Source organism: Mya arenaria, chromosome 9 (genome assembly GCF_026914265.1).
Source record: "Mya arenaria isolate MELC-2E11 chromosome 9, ASM2691426v1".
Lineage (NCBI taxonomy): Eukaryota > Metazoa > Mollusca > Bivalvia > Myida > Myidae > Mya > Mya arenaria.
This window is the reverse complement of record NC_069130.1, coordinates 1,323,920-1,346,069: the sequence shown is the minus strand read 5'-3', so window position 1 is coordinate 1,346,069 and position 22,150 is coordinate 1,323,920. Positions and strand designations below refer to the sequence as shown.

Sequence of the window (22,150 nt, the reverse complement as noted above, 5' to 3'; positions counted from 1 at the left end):
AAATGGTTCGTAATCTTGTTTTGACTTCAACGTAATGATAATTCCATAAAATATTTCATTACATAATTATGATACACGTTTAAATGTCTTAAAATAACATTCATGTTTATCTGTTCGAAAAGCTACGAACATGGAATTATCATTGCTAGCGGTAAAGCTGTGTGTTGTAGTTTGGTCTCTATAAGGTTAGATTTTGAAGTCATGCCTCATCCTGTTTCCTTTATATAATCTACCTCGTAAATTCTTCCAAATTTGATTAGAATTACATACATAGAATATTCTAACAGTATTTGTGTAAAGTTGGTTAATGTGCGGCCTAAATAAATTTAATAAGACATTACATGTATGTATTAAAATAGTTGCCCTTGTGATTTCTTTTCTCTGATTTGACTGAAAATGATGAATTTGACCTCCTTATACCGAGACGTACACTGTAAGTTCCTTACGTATTGGTCGAACATTTGGCCTCCATTAAAATTTTTGTTCGAACATTTGAACTAGTCAATCATATCATATTTATATTAAATTGAGACAAACATTTGAAACAGGTTGTATGAAGATGTTGCAGAATTGGTGTATTGAATTTGTTCAATTGACTTTTAACTGAAACAAATAATGATCAAACTAAAACGTGTGTTAATAAGGTGTGTTTAATGGTTTACCAAGCAAGAGCCAAATTCGACATAGATTTTAAAGTCGCACTCACTATCTGGCCAAGACGATAACTTCAAAAGACAGATTGCTCATGTCAAAGATCAGTTCAGCCGAGATAGGTTAGGGTTAGACTGTCCGTTTTGGAACCTGAAGTCAGGGAAAAAAAGTGTCACTAGAACTAAAAAGAATATCCCTTAGTCAGTAGACTCTTGAGGTAGCTGACCATGAGGGTTTCTGAAATGATATTATCAGAAAAACAGCAATGTGATCAGACTGAAATAGCGTTTCAGATAAGACGGTTTGCCTTAATACAAAAAATTGGTAAATTAAATTCAAATTGTGTATTTTATTCTACAATTTTAGCAAACATTATAAATAAAGCCTTTCTTACATGTTGAATTTAAGTAAACAAGCATTTGCGTTTGCTTTCAAACTCAATGGCAAATTTCTTTAACACGTTTGCTAAAACGGCTTTTCCATTTAGTAACGAGGTAAGCAAGTATTTTGTGGATAAAATGCAAGATGCAGGACATTTTTATCACGATAAAAATGAAATTTATCACTTTGACACAAGTCATTGACCAAAAAGCTACATTTATTTGTAATCGATGACCATAATAAAATCTTCGTAAGAAAATTATACCTCAATAGTTGTCATAGAGTTGATTTGAAACTAGTTACACTCATTTCACGATCAATGATTATTATTTTTGTTTTAAGAGGAGAAAGAAGAAAATGCAAAATCAATTTAACGAATGAAGGTCGAAATGGCGGAAGCAAATCAAGAGGCTTTAGATAAACAAAGGAAGGAGCTGGGTGAGCAGCAGAAGAAGCTAGATGCAGAACGCGAAAGGCGAGACAAAGAACATCAAGCCAAAATAGATGACCTACAGGCCAAACTTGCTGCGTCTCTTGAAGCAAATAAGGAAGAGCAGAAGAAGATGCTTGATCAAATAAGAAATCAGAAAGCGGAAGTAGGGCGAGCAAGGGAAGAAGCTAATAGAAGAATCGACGAGATGCAGCGTCGTAGAGGCGGCAATATTTTTGAAAGAGTTTTCTGTGCTATACTTGATATTTAAGATGCAAATATTTGTATACACGGTATTTGGGACATCATCTAAGAACAATCTGAATTTACTCTAATAAATGTTCAAATATTTTTCAATTGACAATTGAGTTTAAAAACAGGCTTTTTAAATCAAGTATGTTACTCTTGCAAGTCAAATACGTTTAAAATTCCTTTCAAACATTTACACTTGAAAATACCATGCCTAAGGTAGTATTTCTGTATAACCGAACTCTAATATACTAGTTTATTGGCATGCTTTTAAAGCCTTATCTGAATAGAACATAGCACCCATTAAATTATTGAACCTTTATATTTTCAGATCGTAGATGCTATCGTAAAAGTATCAAGTCAAAAACATGAATTCGTTATTTCCTCAAAAGTTAAAAATGTCTGTCCGGATCATTTGTTTAAACTGCTTGTACCAAACCTTAATTCTCAAACGATGTTGTTGGATATATGTTCATGGTAGTCAGCACTATTGGTGTTATTTTTCAATTTTTAAGAGAATAGGTAAAGTACATTTTAAATAGATTTATTAATTAATGCTGATGTAGTTCATGACTATGCTAAACCATCGTAAAGGAGATTTTGTGGTATTTAAATGAGTGTTTTTATGAAATGTGCGTCAACTTAAACTTTGATTTGTCATTTTTACGAGGGTCGTTCAATGTATAATGTTTAATTGTTTTTTTATTCAGAAAATTTTCGAAGTTTAGGTATATTTCATTTTCGTTTCAACAACTTAACATCTATATTCTCAAACAAATTCTAAAATAAATAAGCACAACAATTGTTAATGGGGCCTTTTTAACGGTAAAGAAATTGAATACAGTGAAATTATCGGGCAAAGGCACACACCAATGTGTCTTCCTCTATTTTCTTATTTCAAAAGCACAATTATTTAGCAGTTTTCAAAACTTGAAAATTGGATCAGATGAAAACCAAAAGGAATCAAATATTTAAGTAAGGAGTTAAAAATATATTTAAACTTTAAATTAAAGGGAATTGACATTACCCACAGTTAACATTTCGAAACGATATTACATCTGTATGTTTTAATAAGTGTTATGGGATCACTTTTCATCAATTGAACTCCGTTGGGTGCTTGATTGCTCCGTTGTTTCAGACTGTCTTGTTAAAAAAAGATAAAAATTACAAATTAAATTAATGTTGTGATCAATCGGACTTCTTTAACAAAAATAATGGGTTGAATTATAGACGTATAAACTCTGCTATCAAAAGGCTTTGCATTGCGTTTATAAATATTGTGCACACTTTGCATGTTTATGCATATTAGGTATAATTATATAAGTAGATAATTAAATATTTAACCTGGCACACTTTGCATGTTTATGTAAATTATGTATATCTATGTAATCATATATTTGAATATGTAACCTGGGCACATTGAAATTGTTTTTAGTTTGATTTTATGTGTTTTGTATGAATAGGGGGTAGTACGATTTGAGCTTTCCTTGTGAACTGTATTACGTCGAGGTCGGTGTCGAAACACGTATCCGGAGGGGCCGCAGATCGAGACGGATACGTATTTACTCAACGACCGAGACGTATTGCAGGTCATCAGAAAAGCGTCCTTTTGTAATTTTCCATTAATAATATACCTAACTATTAATTGATTTTTTATTTTTTGTTTTCAATTTTATTTTATTATACCGCTATCAGTCAAATGTCAAAGTATAGAATGGCTTGCGTGTATGAATCTGTTACGTACTTTTGTGTATTGAAGTCGATGTAGGCTACTCCAGCAAAACAAGACAGAAGTCATTTTATTGAGCAAATAGAAGAAGAAAATGCTTTATGTCTCAGCAAATTAAACGAATTACGAAAACTATTACGAAAACAATTATTGAATGCAACATCACAAAAATAAAGAACTTAAACGGTACGTTTTTACGAGTCACTTTTTACAAATCGTCATTTCCTAAAGACGCGGCCAATTAATTAAAACTAATTGTCGTAGGAATTATTGACGATAATTTTATCAGGAAATGAAGGAAGTTCGTAAGACAATCGTTATTACTCTCGATGCCTTCTTTTTTATTTTGCGAGCTGCTCATGTTTATAATAATGTTGCATTTTTTATCTTTGAATTGGCAAACAACTTTATGTCTAGATAGACCGAAAGTGTTTCTTGGTTCGTGCTTATTCTGGTGTGTTTTGAATACCATGTTCCTGAATATTTACATGTTACTGGTGGGGTGAGTGAAATAAGGTAATGTTATGCATCGATGATTTGACAGGTTTTACCAGATATTTTGTCACGCAATTTTAGCGACCCGAAAGTAGCGACTACACAACGTACTAGCATGATACGGAATCAGAGAACAATTTTATGGTGATACGGTAGTTTCAATGCGGTGTGCTGTATTTTCAATGTTCGATATGGAAAAGGAAATGTATGCGTATAATTAATATATATTTAAGGAGTTGAATATTTGAATATGTAATCATGATACTCTTTATTTGTTAAATTGAATATTATATGAAATTGTTCTTGTTTACAATCATCGCCTTGATATATACACTAAATTAACAATGTCGGACAAACGGAAGTTTTAACTAGACCATGGTCTTTAATTTCATTTAGTTGAGAAGCTTCAAAATATTATGAATGCATTCAAATTTGCTTGCAAGTTATTTAAATACTGGGATATTTCTATATATAACCTTGATACAATGTACTTGTTTAGTGATTAGTTATATGGATGTGTATTTTAGTTTATATTGATTGTTATATCTTTTGTTGTAGTTTTTTAATTCAATTAACCTTGTGCGCTTTTGTATAAGTATATATTTTATATAACGGATATTTAAATATGATATCTTGCGACAATATTGTGTAACTTTTTATAGTATTAATATCTGGATTATTTTGCCATTGGTTTCAATTAACCATACGCCGCAACACCTTCGTGTATATACATATTTAACAATGGCGGATAAACGTTAACACATGGGGCCGTTTTGAAGAACGAGCAAATATTTCTCGCCTTAAATCCGGTAGTTAGGTTGTACTGAAACATTTACCGGAACGTTATTGCTTAGTTTGACATAAATATTTGTACACTAATTTCAGGAGTCACTTTTGTTCATCTTTGTCCGGTTAATGTTCTGGGCGTGTCGCAATCAAATCATCACCGACACACCAAAACAAATAGCCGGACATCAGGTTACAAAGAAAGTGAACTTGATGCTGATGTGTTTTATATGCCGGAATAGCTCTCTGTAGACATTGCGTGTATGGTCAATAACGTATGTGGGATGATTTTGTTTGTGAACAAATAAAGACAGAAGCATTGTATGTTGCTTGAATTATACAATGTCAAGTGTTTGTAATTGAATGAATCGTTATACGTGTTATGATATATGTTGTTCGTTGTATTTTTTGTACAAGTTAATAGATCAAATAATTGACATGACGCCGATACGAACTCTCATGTTAAAATATTTTCTGTTTAGGACCCGAACAAAATTGATTCTTATAAATTGCTTAAGCTATCTATTACTATTACCATAAAGGGATTTTCTTAAATGTTTAATGCGTGCAGTTTTGGGCTATGCTGTATCGAATTCGATTACAAAAAGGAAAACACGATATTATATGTGTGTGTGTATATAATTGACAAGTATATATATGAAGTACTTTGGCTCTGTTAAGTTCGACCATTTAATAGCATTCATTTTGCAATGATATTTTTGCTTTTTATGACAATTTCTAAGTGACATCAGGATAATAAGTTGTTGAATGCTTCCGTTTCATGGTGGCAGCTATCTAGCTTTTTTATATTTTCAAATATTTTCTTATTTAAATTTCAAACTGTCGTTTGTTTTGTTTGCATGTTGTTTTCTCGCAATACTGTCGCTCGCAGCACAACAATCGAATTAGTTAAAAAAAACAACAGAAAAACACGTCATATCGAAATAAAAGTCATTATGTTCTTGTGATCACGTCAAAGCTAACAGACGATACTGCCAAAATCAACAAGTATACATACTGTAACATTGTAAGCAAAATGTTTTCACTTTTTGTCAAAAGTTCCAAAAATAACGTTATTTTTTACCAGACCAGTCATGCTAACAAATGAATGAATGAATGTTACGGATAAAAAACATTGATTTTCTAAATATGTACTTTTATTACTTTTTGTTATAGCAAGCCGTGTTAATTACGATATACATTTAGAAGCAAATATTTGTTTGCTAGAGGTACATAATTATTTTGCGAGTTTGTACCGTCTATGTATTTCTATTTTGAAGCTTTTGTGTAGTTCTTGTTGTAAGTATGAAATAAAAGGAGTGAATGATTTGTATTATATTTATATATCCGGGAATTTATATACGGGTCCATGTATTATATTATGGTTTACAATTCCTTCTATATGCGTTCTTCGAAACAAAGTAACTCTTCCCAGAAGCTTTTCACCGTTATCAAAGGTATTCGGGGATGGCAGCTATTTTTTGAATTAGAAAGATCCTAAAGATTGAGGAACTTGTGCTACTTCGGTACAGGTGTTGTGTAAGCTTATTTCTACTCGCACTTGGGCCTTTCCCATTCGGCGAGTCAAATTTTCTTCGACCGAAATAGGTATGCAATAAATGCTTTTGAAAAATAATTTAAGATCTTTTAATAGACAATACGCTAAAATAGTAATTGCATTTATTTTTAATACTCAGTTGTACACGTCGTCTGACATGTCAAGGCGTTGAAAAGAGAAGTCAGGGAAATGGCCGCTATTTTAAAAAAAAAAAGTAGAAAACTTCATTGATGTCATGTTTAGTTACCTTTTGCTTAGCATTTGCACATGAAAATAATTTGCTAAAGTTGAACAACGAGGCTCCTGTTGAAAAACAAATTGCATCAACCTAGGTATAGATTTCGCATTAAATAAAAAAACCTTAATATTAAGGTATAACTATAGTGTCGCACATCTTTATAAAGAAAAAACACCTATACATTGAGAGGTTCATTCAGTACAACTTGTAGAAGGTGACCTTTGATCGAAACGGTACGTCAAAATAAACTGCGGTCTGTCACAGGGTAGAACCATCTTCTGTTAATTTATTTAAGTATCAAAAATTATAATTTTTCCTATCATTATAAGCGATAGAAATTGAGTTATACGACTTTGCGAATAGAACCACAAACATAATATTCTCACCTTTATAAGATGATTTAAATATAAACCATCGGTAATTGTCGAAATTGATGTTAGATATGGCCGAATTTCCTAAAACATTATTAAATTTGATGTAAATCTTTATATTTTAATAATTACGATTTTTAAGAATTTAAAATGGAAACCAATGAAGGAGCGATCCCTGGTCGTTTGTTAGTTGTTCAAGTCTCATGAAAATGCGTATGTTAGATTTGTACATGACGATCTCGGCAACCGAATATTTAACAATGATTATCTTTAAAATTACATTTCGATTATCAGAGACTCAAATCCTATTTGAGATTCAACGCAAAAAAAGAGTCTCTTAACAGAGATTCCTCGCTCAACATAGGCTAAGAACTCCTCGCTAAACATAGAGGTAGCCTAGCAGAATCATAACGCATAACTCAAAGCTTAACAGAGAATAGACGCCTATCAGGAACTCAACGCATACATGAGACTCAACGCTCTACAGAAACTCAACTCATAACAGAGACTCAGCGCCAAACAGAGACTCAATGCCTTACAGAAACTCATTGCATAACAGAGACTCAACGCATAGCAGATGCCCAACGCTTAACAGAGACTCAGCGCATAACAAAGACTCAGCGCACAGCATAGACTCGACGCTTAACAGAGAATCGACGCCTATCAGAAACTCAACACATAAAAGATACTCAACGCTTAACAGAGACTCAACGCTTAACAGGGACATTTAGAAACTCAACGCATAAAACAGACTCAACGCTTAACAGAGACCCGACGCCTAACAGAAACGCAACGCATAACATAGACTCAACGCATAACAGACAATCAACGCTTAACAGAGATTCAACACATAACAGAGACTCAATCAACGCTAAACATAAACTCGACGTCTATCAGAAACTCAACTCATAAGAGTGACTCAACGCTTAACAGAGAATCGACGGCTAACAGAATTTCAACGCCTAACAGAGACTCAGCGTCTAACAAAAGGCATTACAGAGGCTTAATTAAAACTCAAGGCAAAACAGAAACTCAACGCCTTACAGAGACTCAACGCCTAACAGAGATTCAAAGAACGATGCATGTTCACGACTTCACATGACAGCAACCAATACATAAACCATTACGTATTGTAAACAAAGGAGACATTGGGAGACCGAATATGGATACATAACTATATCATATAGTTTCGTTAAAAACATGTGTTCCAGTTAGCATGGCAAACGGAGTTAATTTAATTATTTGACATAATTTGGAAAAGTTTTTTCGACCAAGTCCATCTCAGCACAACATGTTTAAACAAACCAAGGGCATGAAGGGATGTCAGTTTAATTTTGGATCGGTTTAACGTAGTACTACTTGTTTGTTCTGACATTCTTAAAATGGTATAACTCATATTAGTCAGTAAATGATTCTTTGTTGTTTAAAGCGACCTCTGAAAATTAGAAATAAGAAATAATGAATCATTTGAGGTCACATTCACTATAGTATTCAGGTCATGTGACACTATAGAAAATAGCAGGGTTCATTTTAGTTTTTCCACGTTGTAAGAAGCAGTTATTAGGATGTTTTAAATAATGCCGACATGCAAGAATTCTCGACGAATGAAAACGATTCCAGACAACTTGAAGTACAATACAGTCGAAACTCGTTGGCTCGATATCTCATGGCTCAATATCCTCGTTGGCTCGAACCAAATTAAAAGGACCGATTTTTATTTACTCTTTGTTTATATAAATTTCGATCGGATGGCTCGATATCTTGAGGGTCGATATTTCTCCACGCTCGAAGTCGTTTTCGCGGTCCCAAACAAGAATTTCACACATTGATTTGTTTGCTTGGGTCGAAGTCATTTTCGCGGGTTCAGTTAAGAATCTCACACCTTGATTTGTTTGATTGGCTTCTTTTAGCGCAAGGCGCTAATCGATTAAAATTGCGAATTTAAATGGTTTAACAGTTTGAATAAACATGCCATCACTGTAAGTTCTGTCTCTAATTGTTATCCATCCCCAAATTACTATGCATTTTGAAATAACTTTTAAGCTATGTTTGTGTAACCCACTGTTTACAATTGCTTGTTTTTGCATAAATGTATTTTTATTATAAATTAAAAATAAAATGATATTTTTTGATAATCGAATAAGTCATATTACGAAATTTAGGGTGCCTAACTATGCCCAATAAATACTCTTCCTTCTCTTGCGGAGATAGCGTAGCCAATAACAAACGAGGTAAATAAGACTTTATGTAACAAATGAAAAAATAACATTCTGTAAGCAATCCCGCTTGGCTCGATATTCTCGAGGCTCGAAGTACTTTGGCCGGTCCCTAGAAGATCGAGCCATCGAGTTTCGACTGTATTTTTTAATTACAGGTGAGTTAACTCTGTGGGCATTTGATGCCGCAATTATTCGTGGTCCAGTGTCAATACAAGATTATTCCAATTTACCGTGGCTCGTTGATCAGTAAATATGTTTTAGAGCAAACAAACAAGGTTTGTGGAACAGATATCTTGGTACAAATTGAGTTACGCCAAACAATTTAGAGTTAGATTTCAAACGGTTGGGAGCAACCTTTCTTGATCTGCAGCCATGTCGCGCTGCTCATATTTCTATGGAACGCCAAAATTGAACTATAAAATAAACCAAGTTGTTTAAGTTTCCCATACCACTAACCTATAACCAAATGGTTCGTATAAAATGGAACTTTATTTCAAGCCCACAGGAATAAAATGTAGCAACCAAACTCATGTATAAAGCCATAAGGATGTTGGCCAAACAAACCAACAAACAAGGAGAAAACGCTTCAATAATTATATAAAGACTACACGGAGAAGCCAAGTAAGTGAAAATTAATAAAAAAAAAACTTATTTAGAGACACAAACGTATAAACACATCAAATTCAAATACAATTGCCACAAGCGGACCACACATTCATCAATTTTGAAAATAGTTTTACCGATAAATGATTGGATAACCGCCTTGGAACAGTCTGTAAAACACGTGATCACTGGAACCCGAGTCTTAATTCGACACACATTATCAACATATCGTCATTGATACATGCTCAAATAGCCTCCTAGATATGTTCAATGAAAATCCAATGTTCACTATATTATATATGCTTATGAGTGATGGCGCCTTCTCCTTTTTTTCAAAGTTATTGATATGACTATTCCATTTATCTATATACGTTTTCAGTCGTAACTGTGATCAAACCATTCGGCATAGGATAGTACATAGTTCAGAGGCGCATCGAGAAGTTGATGTTAGGTGGCACACTGTATGAGCGCAGATTAGGACGTGCAAACCATACCCAAGGAACTCGAATAAACGACTTTAAATCTGGCAAAATGAATTGGGTCTACTAGTGTGACTTTACCTAAATAACCTATTTACGTGTGTCTGAAGAAGAGTATTATCGCGGACATCATATTCACCTGTTCCACCAAAAGTGCGTGTACATATGTAATCATTTGCCGACTGAATAAGAGATAGGAATATATAATGTATAATCATTTCAAACGTCTATCTGTTGATGAAAGTGTAGCAAATATGCACACAAATATCATAGTCCTACATTGATTGCACAATGTACACTTTCATACGGAAGGAAGCGGGCCCCTTGGCAGCTTATAACGTCATGCAGAGTCAGGCTGATTAAGTAAAATCTACTCCAGTTTCATTTTCATAAACATTTTTACGTACAGAAAATAAAGCAGCAATGGGTAAAACTTGGATGATGGACACGGTTGTAACAATGTTCTGTTTAGTAAACAAGCTAACAACCTAGCTGAAGAGATGCTTTATCTTTACGAATGAAACAATGTCTACCATGAACAAAGTCGGTACTGATCAGAATATATAGAAATTGTATCTACTCTATAACAATACTAAATGTAACACAATTTAGATATACTAGCTTTGTACAAGTACTGTCACCAAGTCATGTACATATATATCAACAACCCTTAAACATAAAATTGATGTAGATTATGAATTAGTAAAACTGGATCAGTAAAAGATAATCTTAAACTGCAATATTTTAACAAACAAAAATGGCGGCACCGAGCCAGGTGAAGGTCAACATGAGAGATCACTCGTACCGTTACTTGTTTGTGTTGCAATAACAGGATTGTCCCGATTTCATGATATCACTGCATGAGAAGAATTCATTGACCAGGGAGTGAGACAGGCTCGTGTTCAAACAACTTTGGTCACGAGTGTAGTTCTGTAATTGTAAAACAAACCGAACTTAATGTAAAAAATGAACTTTGGGATTTATGTCATTATCGGTGTATGAACGCAATTCATTACTTTTATTTATCACCGTTAGCAAATTATTTATTTTCAGAATTGCTACAATATTACTAAATTTCATTTAAAAAAATCAGTAATTCTTTCTCACCCGTTCTGTATACAGAACGACCCGACCGGAAACAGGACAACAAAATTAACAAATCATAAATTAAACTTTTCATAATGTTGAATAAAGATTTCCGTGGCCTGCTTACTAAATGAAAACAATAACAACATATACAATATTTAAGGTTAATGTATATTTATACGCGATAAGGGCATATCAGAAGATGATGCGTTCATCGGGTGATAATCGTAATTGCCGAAAGGCTGTTCATTTAAGGAATGGAAGTTGAGGGGTAAATATTAATAATAAGATGTTTAAGAATTCAGGTTCATCGGTGTATGAACTGAAATTATAAAATATTCGATGTTTATATTAACACTCATTAGTTATAAAATCTATGTGTGCAATTCAAACTACATCGTTAAAAAATAAACGCTTCCTATTTTTTGAACATTGTATGAATCGAGCTTTTTGAACAGTGGGCTTGTAAATGACGTCACCTGTTTCGACGACTATATTTAACGCAGTAAAGGATCATTTAAACTATAATAAACGCCGTTTTTATTTAACTTAAAGGTAAACGTTCATCGGAATATCAATTCAATTGGAAGAATATACGTTCATCGAAGGACGCGCAAAGGGAGTTTAAATATGTTGATATGACCATTTAGCTTTAGGCTCAGGTACCTCATATTGTTATATGTATCTAAAGATTTATTTATTCATTACAAAATACATTTTAACTAATGTTATGCACAATCACAGGCATGTGAAATTATTCTAAGCGAATTTTAAGTGTCTAACGTTCATAAGAAGATCACCACGAATTGTTATCAGATGGCTTCTTGCAATAGTTAATAACAATAACGTAAAATTTTATTGTGATATTTTGCAATAAATGGTTGTTTGGGATTGCCTGTTTAAGTGTAATCGCCTACGCAGTTGTCTCCCTAAAGACACACATGCGAACAATAGAGGGATTTCAGCATTTAATTTTAAATTTATATATTTTATTTAATTCTTGAATTATTCGGTTTAAATCTTTAAAATAATTAAACGTTTTTTTTTTTTAAATTAAAAAAGGCTCTGAACACCATCACATGAAGTTGTGAAGATGATTATTATATCGTGATGTACGTGACGGAAGTGATATTCCCTTCAGGTAAAACACGTTGTGTAGCATGATGTTCAACAATTAGGTCAACAAAGACGACAGTTAGTCGATTTAAAAAAAGGAACACAATCGAACAAAAGAGAAGTTGCCCCGTCCTGAACATTGCTGAAAGGGTTCTCCCTTCTGAATGTTGCTTATTGAGTTGTCCCGTCCTGAATGTTGCTGAATTGTTTGTCCCGTTCTAAATGTTGCTGAATAGGTTGCCCTGTCCTGAATGTTGCTGATTGAGTTGTCCCGTCCTGAATGTTGCTGAATGGGTTGCCCCGTCCTGAATGTTGCTAAATGGATTGTCCCTTTCTGGATGTTTCTGAATTGTTTTTCCTGTCTTGGATGTTGCTGTATCGGTTATCCCGTCCAGAATAGTGCTGTATGATTTGTCCTGTCTTGGAAGTTGCTGAATGGGTTGCACCGCCCAGAATGCTCCTGAATGGGTTGTCCCATCCTGAAAATTGCTGAATTGTTTCTTCTTTCCTGGATGATGCTGTATGGGCTGTTCTGTCCTGAATAGTGCTATGTTGCTAAATTGGTTGTTCCGTTTTGAATGTTGCTAAATTCTTCGTCCTGTCCTGGATGTTGCTGATTGGTTTGTTCCGTCATGAATGTTGCTCAAGGGCTGTCCCGCCCTGAATTGCGCCGAATGGTTTGTCCAGTCATGTATGTTGCTGAATGGGTGGCCCTGTCCTAAATGTCACTCAATGGGTAAACCGTTCTTGAAAAGTGCAGAATGGGTTACCCGTTTTAAATGTTGCTGAATGGGTTGTCCCGTCCTAGATGTTGCTGAATGGGTTGCCCCGTCCTGATTTTTGATCAATGGGGTGCCCTGTCCTGAAAGTTTATGAATAGATTACCCCGTTTTGAAAGTTACCAAATGGGTTGTCCCGTCCTAGATGTTGCTCAATCGGTTACCCCGTTTTGAATGTTGTTGAATGGGTTGTCCCGTCCTAGATGCTGCTGAATAGGTTGTCCCGTCTTGAAAAGTGCAGAACGGGTTACCCCGTTTTGAATGTTGTTGAATGGGTTGTCCCGTCCTAGATGTTGCTGAATAGGTTGTCCCGTCTTGAAAAGTGCAGAATGGGTTACCCCGTTTTGAATGTTGCTAAATGGGTGGTCCCGGCCAAGATGTTGCTGAATGGGTTTCCCCGTCCTGATTATTTAGTAATTGGGTGCCCTGTCCTGAAAGTTGCTGAATAGGTTACCCCGTTTTGTATCATGCTAAATGGGTGGTCCCGTCCTAGATGTTGCTGAATGGGTATCCCCGTCCGGATTTTTTAGCAATGGGGTGCCCAGTCCTGAAAGTTGCTGAATAGGTTACCTCGTTTTGTATCTTGCTGAATGGGTTGTCTCGTCCTAGATGTTGCTGAATGGGTTGCTCTCTACTGATTGTTGATCAAAGGGTTGCCCTGTCCTAGATGTTGCTGAATGGGTTGCCCTGTCTTAGATGTTGCAGAATGGGTTGCCCTGTCCTGAATTTTGATCAGTGGGTTCCCCTGTCTTGGATGTTGATCAATGGGTTGCCCTGTCCTAGATGTTGCTAAATGGGTTGCCCCGTCCTGAATGTTGATCAATGGGTTGCTCTGTCCTGAATGTTGTTCAATGGGTTGCCCTGTCCTAGATGTTGATCAATAGGTTGCATTGTCGTAGATGTTGATCAATGGGTTGACCCGACCTGAATGATGATCAATGGGTTACCCCGTCCTAGATGTTGCTGAATCGGTTGTCCCGTCTTAGATGATGCTGAATGTGTTTCCCCGTCTTGAATGTCGATCAATGGGTTGCCCTATCCTGAAATTTGTTGAATGGGTTACCCCGTTTCGAATGTTGCTGAATAGGTTGTTCCGTCCTAGATGTTGCTGAATGGATTTTCCCGTCCTAGATGTTGCTTAATGGGTTGCCCCTTCTTGATTGTTGATCAATTGGTTGCTTGGTGTCCTTTTCTAAAACGGGACTGGATAACATGCTAGACATCTGTTGGGACTATTCTAGACGGTGGCGGTATTTTAACAACCCGGTTAAATGCTCAGTCGTTGTGTGTAATTTCTCAAGTAGCATTACCAGACCACAGCAAACATTTTCACTTGGTCATAATTTAGTTTCCACCGTTGGTAAATACATGCACCTGGGTGTTGTATGTGATGAACATCTATCTGCCACAGAATAAATGCGCGAAGCGTGTATTAAACTAAGAGGGGCTTACTTTAGCATTTGTAGTAGTGGCATTTGTCCTGAAAAGATCAGTGCTATAACATTGAGGACAATATACCAGTGTGAAATCCTTCCAAAGGCGTTATATGGATGTGAAATGTGGAATCAGCACTCGGCAAATGACATGAGAAGTTAGAAGTTGCCAATAGTCATTGTATTAAGCACATGCAAGGCTTCCGCAAAAGTATGTCATCAAACTTTTCACTGTGTACATTGAATATGACAGATATCGAAACAATGATAGACTATCGGAATCTTCAACTATTTGGCCAGTTAGGTCGGCTCCCATGCAAGTTTTTAGCCAAGGAGTTATTTGTGAATAGGCTTGTGCGATATCTGAAATTTGATAAACAGTTTGGATTTATACCTGACGTTTACAGACTATTAACAAAATATAACCTGTTGTATTATTTATATACATATGTAAATGATGCCATTTTCCATCGAAGTTTGCATGGAAGAAGTTACATGACATTAACGTTACTCGACCGGAAAAAAATAACATGTTTGTGGATATAACGAGCTTAGGGGGTAACCTAGCACTTGAAAATGTTGTGCAAAAAAATAAATGCTCCCCTCTTTGGGGATTCGCCAGAAACAGTCCAAAAGTTCGTCCACTATGTGTAAAAATCCTGAATGCTATCGTGAAACGTTGTTTCACGCCCATATCCACAGCGATGTAACTTGTGCAGTTTATTGACTGAAAATATGACTGAACATGTTCTTGGTTTTTGTCATATGAGAGACAAATGACAGAAAGAAGTATGGAACTCTATCATTAAAGCGTATGGTATTCGCAAGTTTAGCTCATTTATGTCAAAGCCCTATGCTGGCCAGTGTCAGTATTTGTTAAGTGTTGCTTCGGCAAGTAGTAACGATTGCTTAACTAATTATGATGTAATGGTTGCATGTGCCAGGTGTTATGCTTAAACTATAGTGCCTTATCTGAATGTACTTCTCGTGTACATGTCTACTAGTATGTGATGTACCATATCCGATATTAATTATGCATTACTGTATTTTGTATTATTCATTGTTATGAATTGCATGATTATCAACCACATTATGTAAATATTGAACGGATCAAACATGTACTTTACATATATATTATGTAATATCAGTGTATATGTTTATCAATTGTAAATACGTTTTGCTCTTCATAATTGGAGGAAATGAATAAATATATATATATATATTATCCTGAAAATTGTTGAATGGGTTACCCGGTTTGAATGTTGCTGAATAGATTATTCCGTCCTAAATGTTGCTGAATGGCATGCCACGTCCTGATTTTTGTCATTGGGTTACCCCGCTCTTAATGCTGCTGAATGGGTTGCCCCTTACTGAATGTTGCTGAATGGCTTACCCCTTCCTGAATGTTTCTGAATTGGTTACCCCGTTTTGAATATTGCTGAATAGGTTGATTCGTCCTTAATGTTGCTGATGGGTAACCCCGAACTGAATGTTGCTGAATGGGTTGTCCCATCCTGAATGTCGATTAATGAGCTGTCCCGTCCTGAATGTTGATCAATGGGTTACCCCATCTGATTGTTGAGCAATGGGTTGCCCCGTCCTGGATGTTGATTATTGGGTTGTCCCGTCCTGAGTGTTGATCATTGGGTTGTCCCGTCCTGAATGTAGATTAATGGGTTGTCCCGTCCTGAATGATGATCAATGGGTTGCTCCGTCCTGAATGTTGATCAATGGGTTGCCCCATCTGAATGTTGAGCAACGGGTTGCCCCGTCCTGGATGTTGATTATTGGGTTGTCCCGTCCTGAGTGTTGATCATTGGGTTGTCCCGTCCTAAATGTAGATTAATGGGTTGTCCCGTCCTGAATGTTGATCAATGGGTTGCTCCGTCCTGAATTTTGATCAATGGGTTGTCCCGTACTGAATGTTGATCAATGGGTTGTCCCGTCCTGAATTTTGATCAATGGGTTGTCCCGTACTGAATTTTGATCAATGGGTTGTCCAGTACTGAGTGTTGATCATTGGGTTGTCCCGTCCTGAATGTAGATTAATGGGTTGTCCCGTCCTGAATGTTGATCAATGGGTTGCTCCGTCCTGAATGTTGATCAATGGGTTGTCCCGTCCTGAATGTTGATCAATGGGTTGTCCCGTCCTGAATTTTGATCAATGGGTTTTCCCGTACTGCAAATTGATCAATGGGTTGTCCCGTACTGAGTGTTGATCATTGGGTTGTCCCGTCCTGAATGTTGATCAATGGGTTGTCCCGTCCTGAATGTTGATCAATGGGTTGCCCCTTACTGAATGTTGCTGAATGGCTTACCCCTTCCTGAATGTTTCTGAATGGGTTACCCCGTTTTGAATATTGCTGAATAGGTTGATTCGTCCTTAATGTTGCTGATAGGTAACCCCGAACTGAATGTTGCTGAATGGGTTGTCCCATCCTGAATGTTGATTAATGGGCTGTCCCGTCCTGAATGTTGATCAATGGATTGCCCCATCTGAATGTTGAGCAATGGGTTGCCCCGTCCTGAATGTTGATTATTGGGTTGTCCCGTCCTTAGTGTTGATCATTGGGTTGTCCCGTCTTGAATGAAGATGAATGGGTTGTCCCGTCCTGAATGTTGATCAATGGGTTGTCCCGTCCTGAATGTTGATCAATGGGTTGTCCCGTCCTGAATGTTGATCAATGGGTTGTCCCGTCCTGAATGTTGATCAATGGGTTCCCGTCCTGAATGTTGATTAATGGGTTGTCCCGTCCTGAATGTTGATCAATTGGTTGTCCCGTCGTCCCGTCCATAATGTTGATTAATAGGTTGTCCCGTCCAGAATGTTGATTTATGGGTTGCCCCGTCCAAAATGTTGATTAATGGGTTGCCCCGTCCTGAATGTTGATTAAAAGGTTGTCCCGTCCTGAATGTTTGCTGAATGCTTACAACACATCTTAAGGTTTTTATGAATTATAACAAACAACAATAAAACATGTTTAAAATCACCGATACCACATAGTTAAAGGGTTTTGACACAAATACGACATTATTAGATCCGATGGGGCTTGTGTATTAAAACAAGAAACAATATATGGTACAAGAATGTCAGATTATTGGTCTCACACAAAAGGCTGTATTTTCGCAATACAATGGTCTTGTATGACATGCCTAAACCCTGTAACATTTGATATATTGAAAACGTTCAACTAAATTATTTTGACCATTATCGGCAAAATCTTTTTTTCAAAAACGTTTCTCGTGTTTATGGGCGAAACTTTACCACACTGTTTGAAACTAATGATAAATGCACTCTGTGCACATGAAGATATGTACAGAGTGGAAACAAATAGTTTGGTTTATGGTCACCAAGCCGGACAAGTGGGTTTCTTCCGGTTATCGAGCCCCCCCCCCCCACAGTATAAGACCGTTATCCCGAGTAGCATGGTGCCAACGAAAGTGATTAATGTAAGTTTGACAATTCTTGTATTAAAATAATCTCAAACTAAATTAGAAAAACGAACAATAACGAGTGCCATTTTGATTGTTCACAGCTGGACATGTTTATCCATATGACTTTTGAAACAACCATATTGACGTACTATATGTCCAAAAAATAATGTCATCCAACACTCTTTAAACCAGCTGACAATTAAATGCATCATTTTGAGCAGTGATACTATATATGGAGAAGATAATGAATTACATGTGTGACACACTTAGATAAATAGAGTTATATACACACGCATATTCAAATTTTAGTGCCACAACAACATTTGTTTCAACGGAAAAGTATAAATAAAGTAAAAATATTAGAATTACCAGGCACATTTATTGGAACTGTAAAATGATTTCGACAATCTTACTCACTTTAATAATGACTATGTTGGTAACTGTCCAGTCAGCGCGGGCTGAGGAAATTAATGGACATTTAAATATCCACACTATGGAAAAGTTGATAAAGGCACAAGGGGAGACAATCGAACGAATGGAATTAAAACTGACCAATCTGGAAGAAAGCATTGGGCATGTAAATAGAGGTAATTAAGCAAGTATTTTAAACGTTCATCTTTCAGAAAAAAAGGACGGAATGAAACCGTCAAATTTTGCTTAATAAGTTTTTCCTTATGAATTTATTAAGAATATGGTTTTATTCCTGTCCTGTGGAGTTGGGGTTGATCAAGATTCAAAGTCATTCAATTTCAATTATATAACATTAAAAGTATAAATTTTATTCTATTTTGTTATAAAACGAAATGTATCGGAACCCAGAAATATATTACAGTATTCATTGCTTTGTCATCGGGAGTTAAGTGACGATGACAAACAATTAAACATTTAAACGCTAGATCACAGCAATAGTTCATATATGTTTTTCCTTTTTTCAAAATTTCAACATTCTCTATATATTCACTTATTATTCGTCAAAACAGTTCGAACAATGATGATTTTTAGAAAGAAAATTAAAATTCAAAACAGTGAAATTGTGATGAAGTTGATAGATAGTTGTTGCTTTTATTATGATACGCAAATAAAGTAAACGCCCCACGATTGCTTCCCTTGATTACTAGAGTCCATTTGCTGTATAATAAACTAATATAGGGTTATTAACTAGATATGTATAACTAGTATAACTAGATATGTTAATGGTGTATCATTTAAAAGGTTTAATATAGCGAATGAGGTCATTTACACACACATTCGGTTGGACGTACTTTTTCATGCGGCATTGATTTACTTGAAGAAAAAAGGTTTGTTCGATTTAAAAGTTAAGTTATATTTTGTGATAAAAATGGACACTGTAAGACCCGAAATCGTAGACGGAGACTTCCAAGAGATGACATTGTAATGACACTCTTAGGATTCAACACAAAATCTGTAGATCACAATATAAGATTCCTAGTAGTTGAAGTGGCGATATTTGTTATTTAGGGCGACGTAGGTTTATATCCATAAAAAACACCTGAGATAGATGTTGAAATAAATAGTGGTTTTGTGATTTACTTAAGAATTTTAAGTTATATATATATATATATATATATATATATATATATATATATATATATATATATATATATATATATATATATATATATATATATATATATATATATATAAAGTTTTGTCGGTATCCATGACAACATAGCGGAGATTCAGCATGCATTCCTTTTTCCAGTTGGCAGAGATTTTCTCAGCTCAATGTAAACAATATTGTCTTCACCAGCCATGCCTTGGATTGACATCGACAACGTCACGACTTTAATGTGACCTCAAATTGACGCGATGTACCTGCCAATGTAATAGTCATAGATGTGTGTTTGTGTGTAGATTGTGTTCTTGTGTTGATAAAATGTCTGTCTAGTCTGTTTATCCCACCATAGATATTTCGAAAGAGACAAAAAAATAGGAAAATAATTGAAAATAATGTATGGATGTAAGCACTTCCCTCAGCTGCTTTACCTTTTTGCAGGTCGAAGACAGGCAGAGTCAGTGGGATTCACAGCGGTTCTCGATCACGAAGAAGCGGTTCATACAGGAAACATGGTGAAATTCAACAAAATTCTCTACAACGCAGGCAACATGTACAATCCCATAACAGGTACAGATTATAATAATGTTAGTAGTCTTAGCCTAAGTCACCGCGATGCCGCCTGTACGGGACTGATTTTATTTTAAAGAGATTGGCGACTGCTGAGACCAGTGAAAATATTTTTGCCTGAAGAGCTCACCAATCTCAGCGATAAAACTTTCAACATGTCAGTGATTGATCGGCAACTGTTCACCGCAGATACGGCTAATCACATTTAACTGTTTATTAAAATTGTTTAGCTCGATCGGTGACTAGTAAACTGTATGTGATTGGCAGCGACTGAATGGTAAACAAATATCATATAAAAACAGTTGAAAATTCTAAATATGTTATTTGCAGATAGTTTCAGGTGCAGCGTGAGCAAACACAAAATAAACATTATGCATCAGTATTTCAATTCTCTAGCTTTCTTGTCTTTTCGCACCATAGTGAAAACATCGTTTATGTGAATGCTTTAGACACCATGATGTTGTTATGCAAAATCATTGTTTTATAGACGTGACATTTATTTGCAAACCCAACGGTCGGCGAACACTCGGACATCACTTTGCAGAAGATCGGCAACCAGTCGGTCGGTCATCACATTATAATTGATCATTCACATAAAGGTCGCCACTTGTTGTAAAAGAGTCCACTCTGTTGTCTAGGCGAAACCGATCGCCACAGAGTGGAAACCAACCTGAGATTAAAGTTATATACTTTGATACTCATAGGAGGCCAATGAAATAATCTCTGAGCGACCAAATCGGTGGCAGTAAGTCTTTAGTGCAGGTTCAAAATACTTATTGCGATTGATTTCATTGTCGGACTGCTCTGACACATTTGATGTGAATTGTTCAGTTATACGACAAATGGAGACAAGGTCGGGTCAGGTTTAGTTCTTTACAAAACAAAAAAAGCGAAGCGGACGTCCTACATTATTATTAAAACGATTGTGTTGTAGTTCATAGACCATTATAACCTGTTTAAATATATATGATTCAGTGCGTTGACATGAGAGTTTTCTTTCAGGGATAGCTACCATACCAACAAATGGTGTTTATTTGTTCTCATTTTCTATCGAAGAGTGGGAAACACCTGAGTTGTCATGTCGCTTGAAGGCAAGTTTAGAGTGATTAGAAAATATTTTTACATATTTTATGCAACGCCGTTTTCATTTTTAAACATGATGCTTGAATGTTGTTATAAGTATGTAAGCGTGACTGGTAAAAATGGTATAAATAGCTCCGTTATCAAATGTATAGCATATATATATATATATATATATATATATATATATATATATATATATATATATATATATATATATATATATATATATATATATTTATATATATATATATATATATGCTATACATTTGATAACGGAGCTATTTATAAATTCGCTCTGTTATATTTCAAATGGTGTGTTAAATAAACAATATCTTTGGTGCGATCCTTAAACATATAAACCGCCCCTAAATCAATACATACTATTGTCATTTAGGTGGATGGTGTACAAAAGGTTGGCGCTGTCATCGTTCCTAATCACCATAGTGACCAAGCCGGTAACACTGCAGTCTTACATTTGACCAAAGGTCAATCCGTCTGGGTTGAATCTACCGAAGGAACAGTATATGGCGAGTCCGGCTTTTACGGCACATCATTTACCGGAGTATTATTGTACTGAAATACAATTTTGAATGCAAAAATAAAAAAATAAACGATTTTTTTTCTTTTTAATAGTTGAACTATAGTTGTATTTTATTAAATTGATCGAGAAGGGAATACAAATCGTAACAGATATCATTTTCAAGGAAGACATAATTAACTGGTCCTTGGAGTTGTTTGGATTTAAAAGGTCATAAACATATATCGCGATCTGGAGAAAGATAATTTGGTACACAGAAAAAAATGCAATCTACAATTTGTTGAGACCATTAAGTTTAACACTCTCAATGTCAATGTTGATTAAATAGATTTATTGAGTCATACT

The 22,150-nt window shown here is 35.5% G+C and overlaps 2 protein-coding genes across 2 annotated transcripts in view; both read left to right on the top strand.

Moving 5' to 3' along the window:
• LOC128245468 (guanylate-binding protein 1-like) overlaps window positions 1–5,994 on the top strand; it is a 60,233-nt gene extending 54,239 nt beyond the window's left edge. The window contains exon 12 of the mRNA XM_052963644.1: window positions 1,375–5,994. Within this exon, the coding sequence (XP_052819604.1) occupies window positions 1,375–1,406 (32 nt within the window). The 3' untranslated portion in view covers window positions 1,407–5,994. The remainder of the gene's footprint in view (window positions 1–1,374) is intronic.
• Window positions 5,995–18,462: 12,468 nt separating this feature from the next.
• Window positions 18,463–21,844, top strand: LOC128202793 (inner ear-specific collagen-like). The gene is made up of 4 exons (XM_052903929.1): window positions 18,463–18,625; window positions 20,056–20,184; window positions 21,187–21,275; window positions 21,662–21,844. Exons 1-4 carry the CDS (start codon window positions 18,463–18,465, stop codon window positions 21,842–21,844), a joined length of 564 nt encoding a protein of 187 aa, XP_052759889.1.
• Window positions 21,845–22,150: the final 306 nt, after the last annotated feature.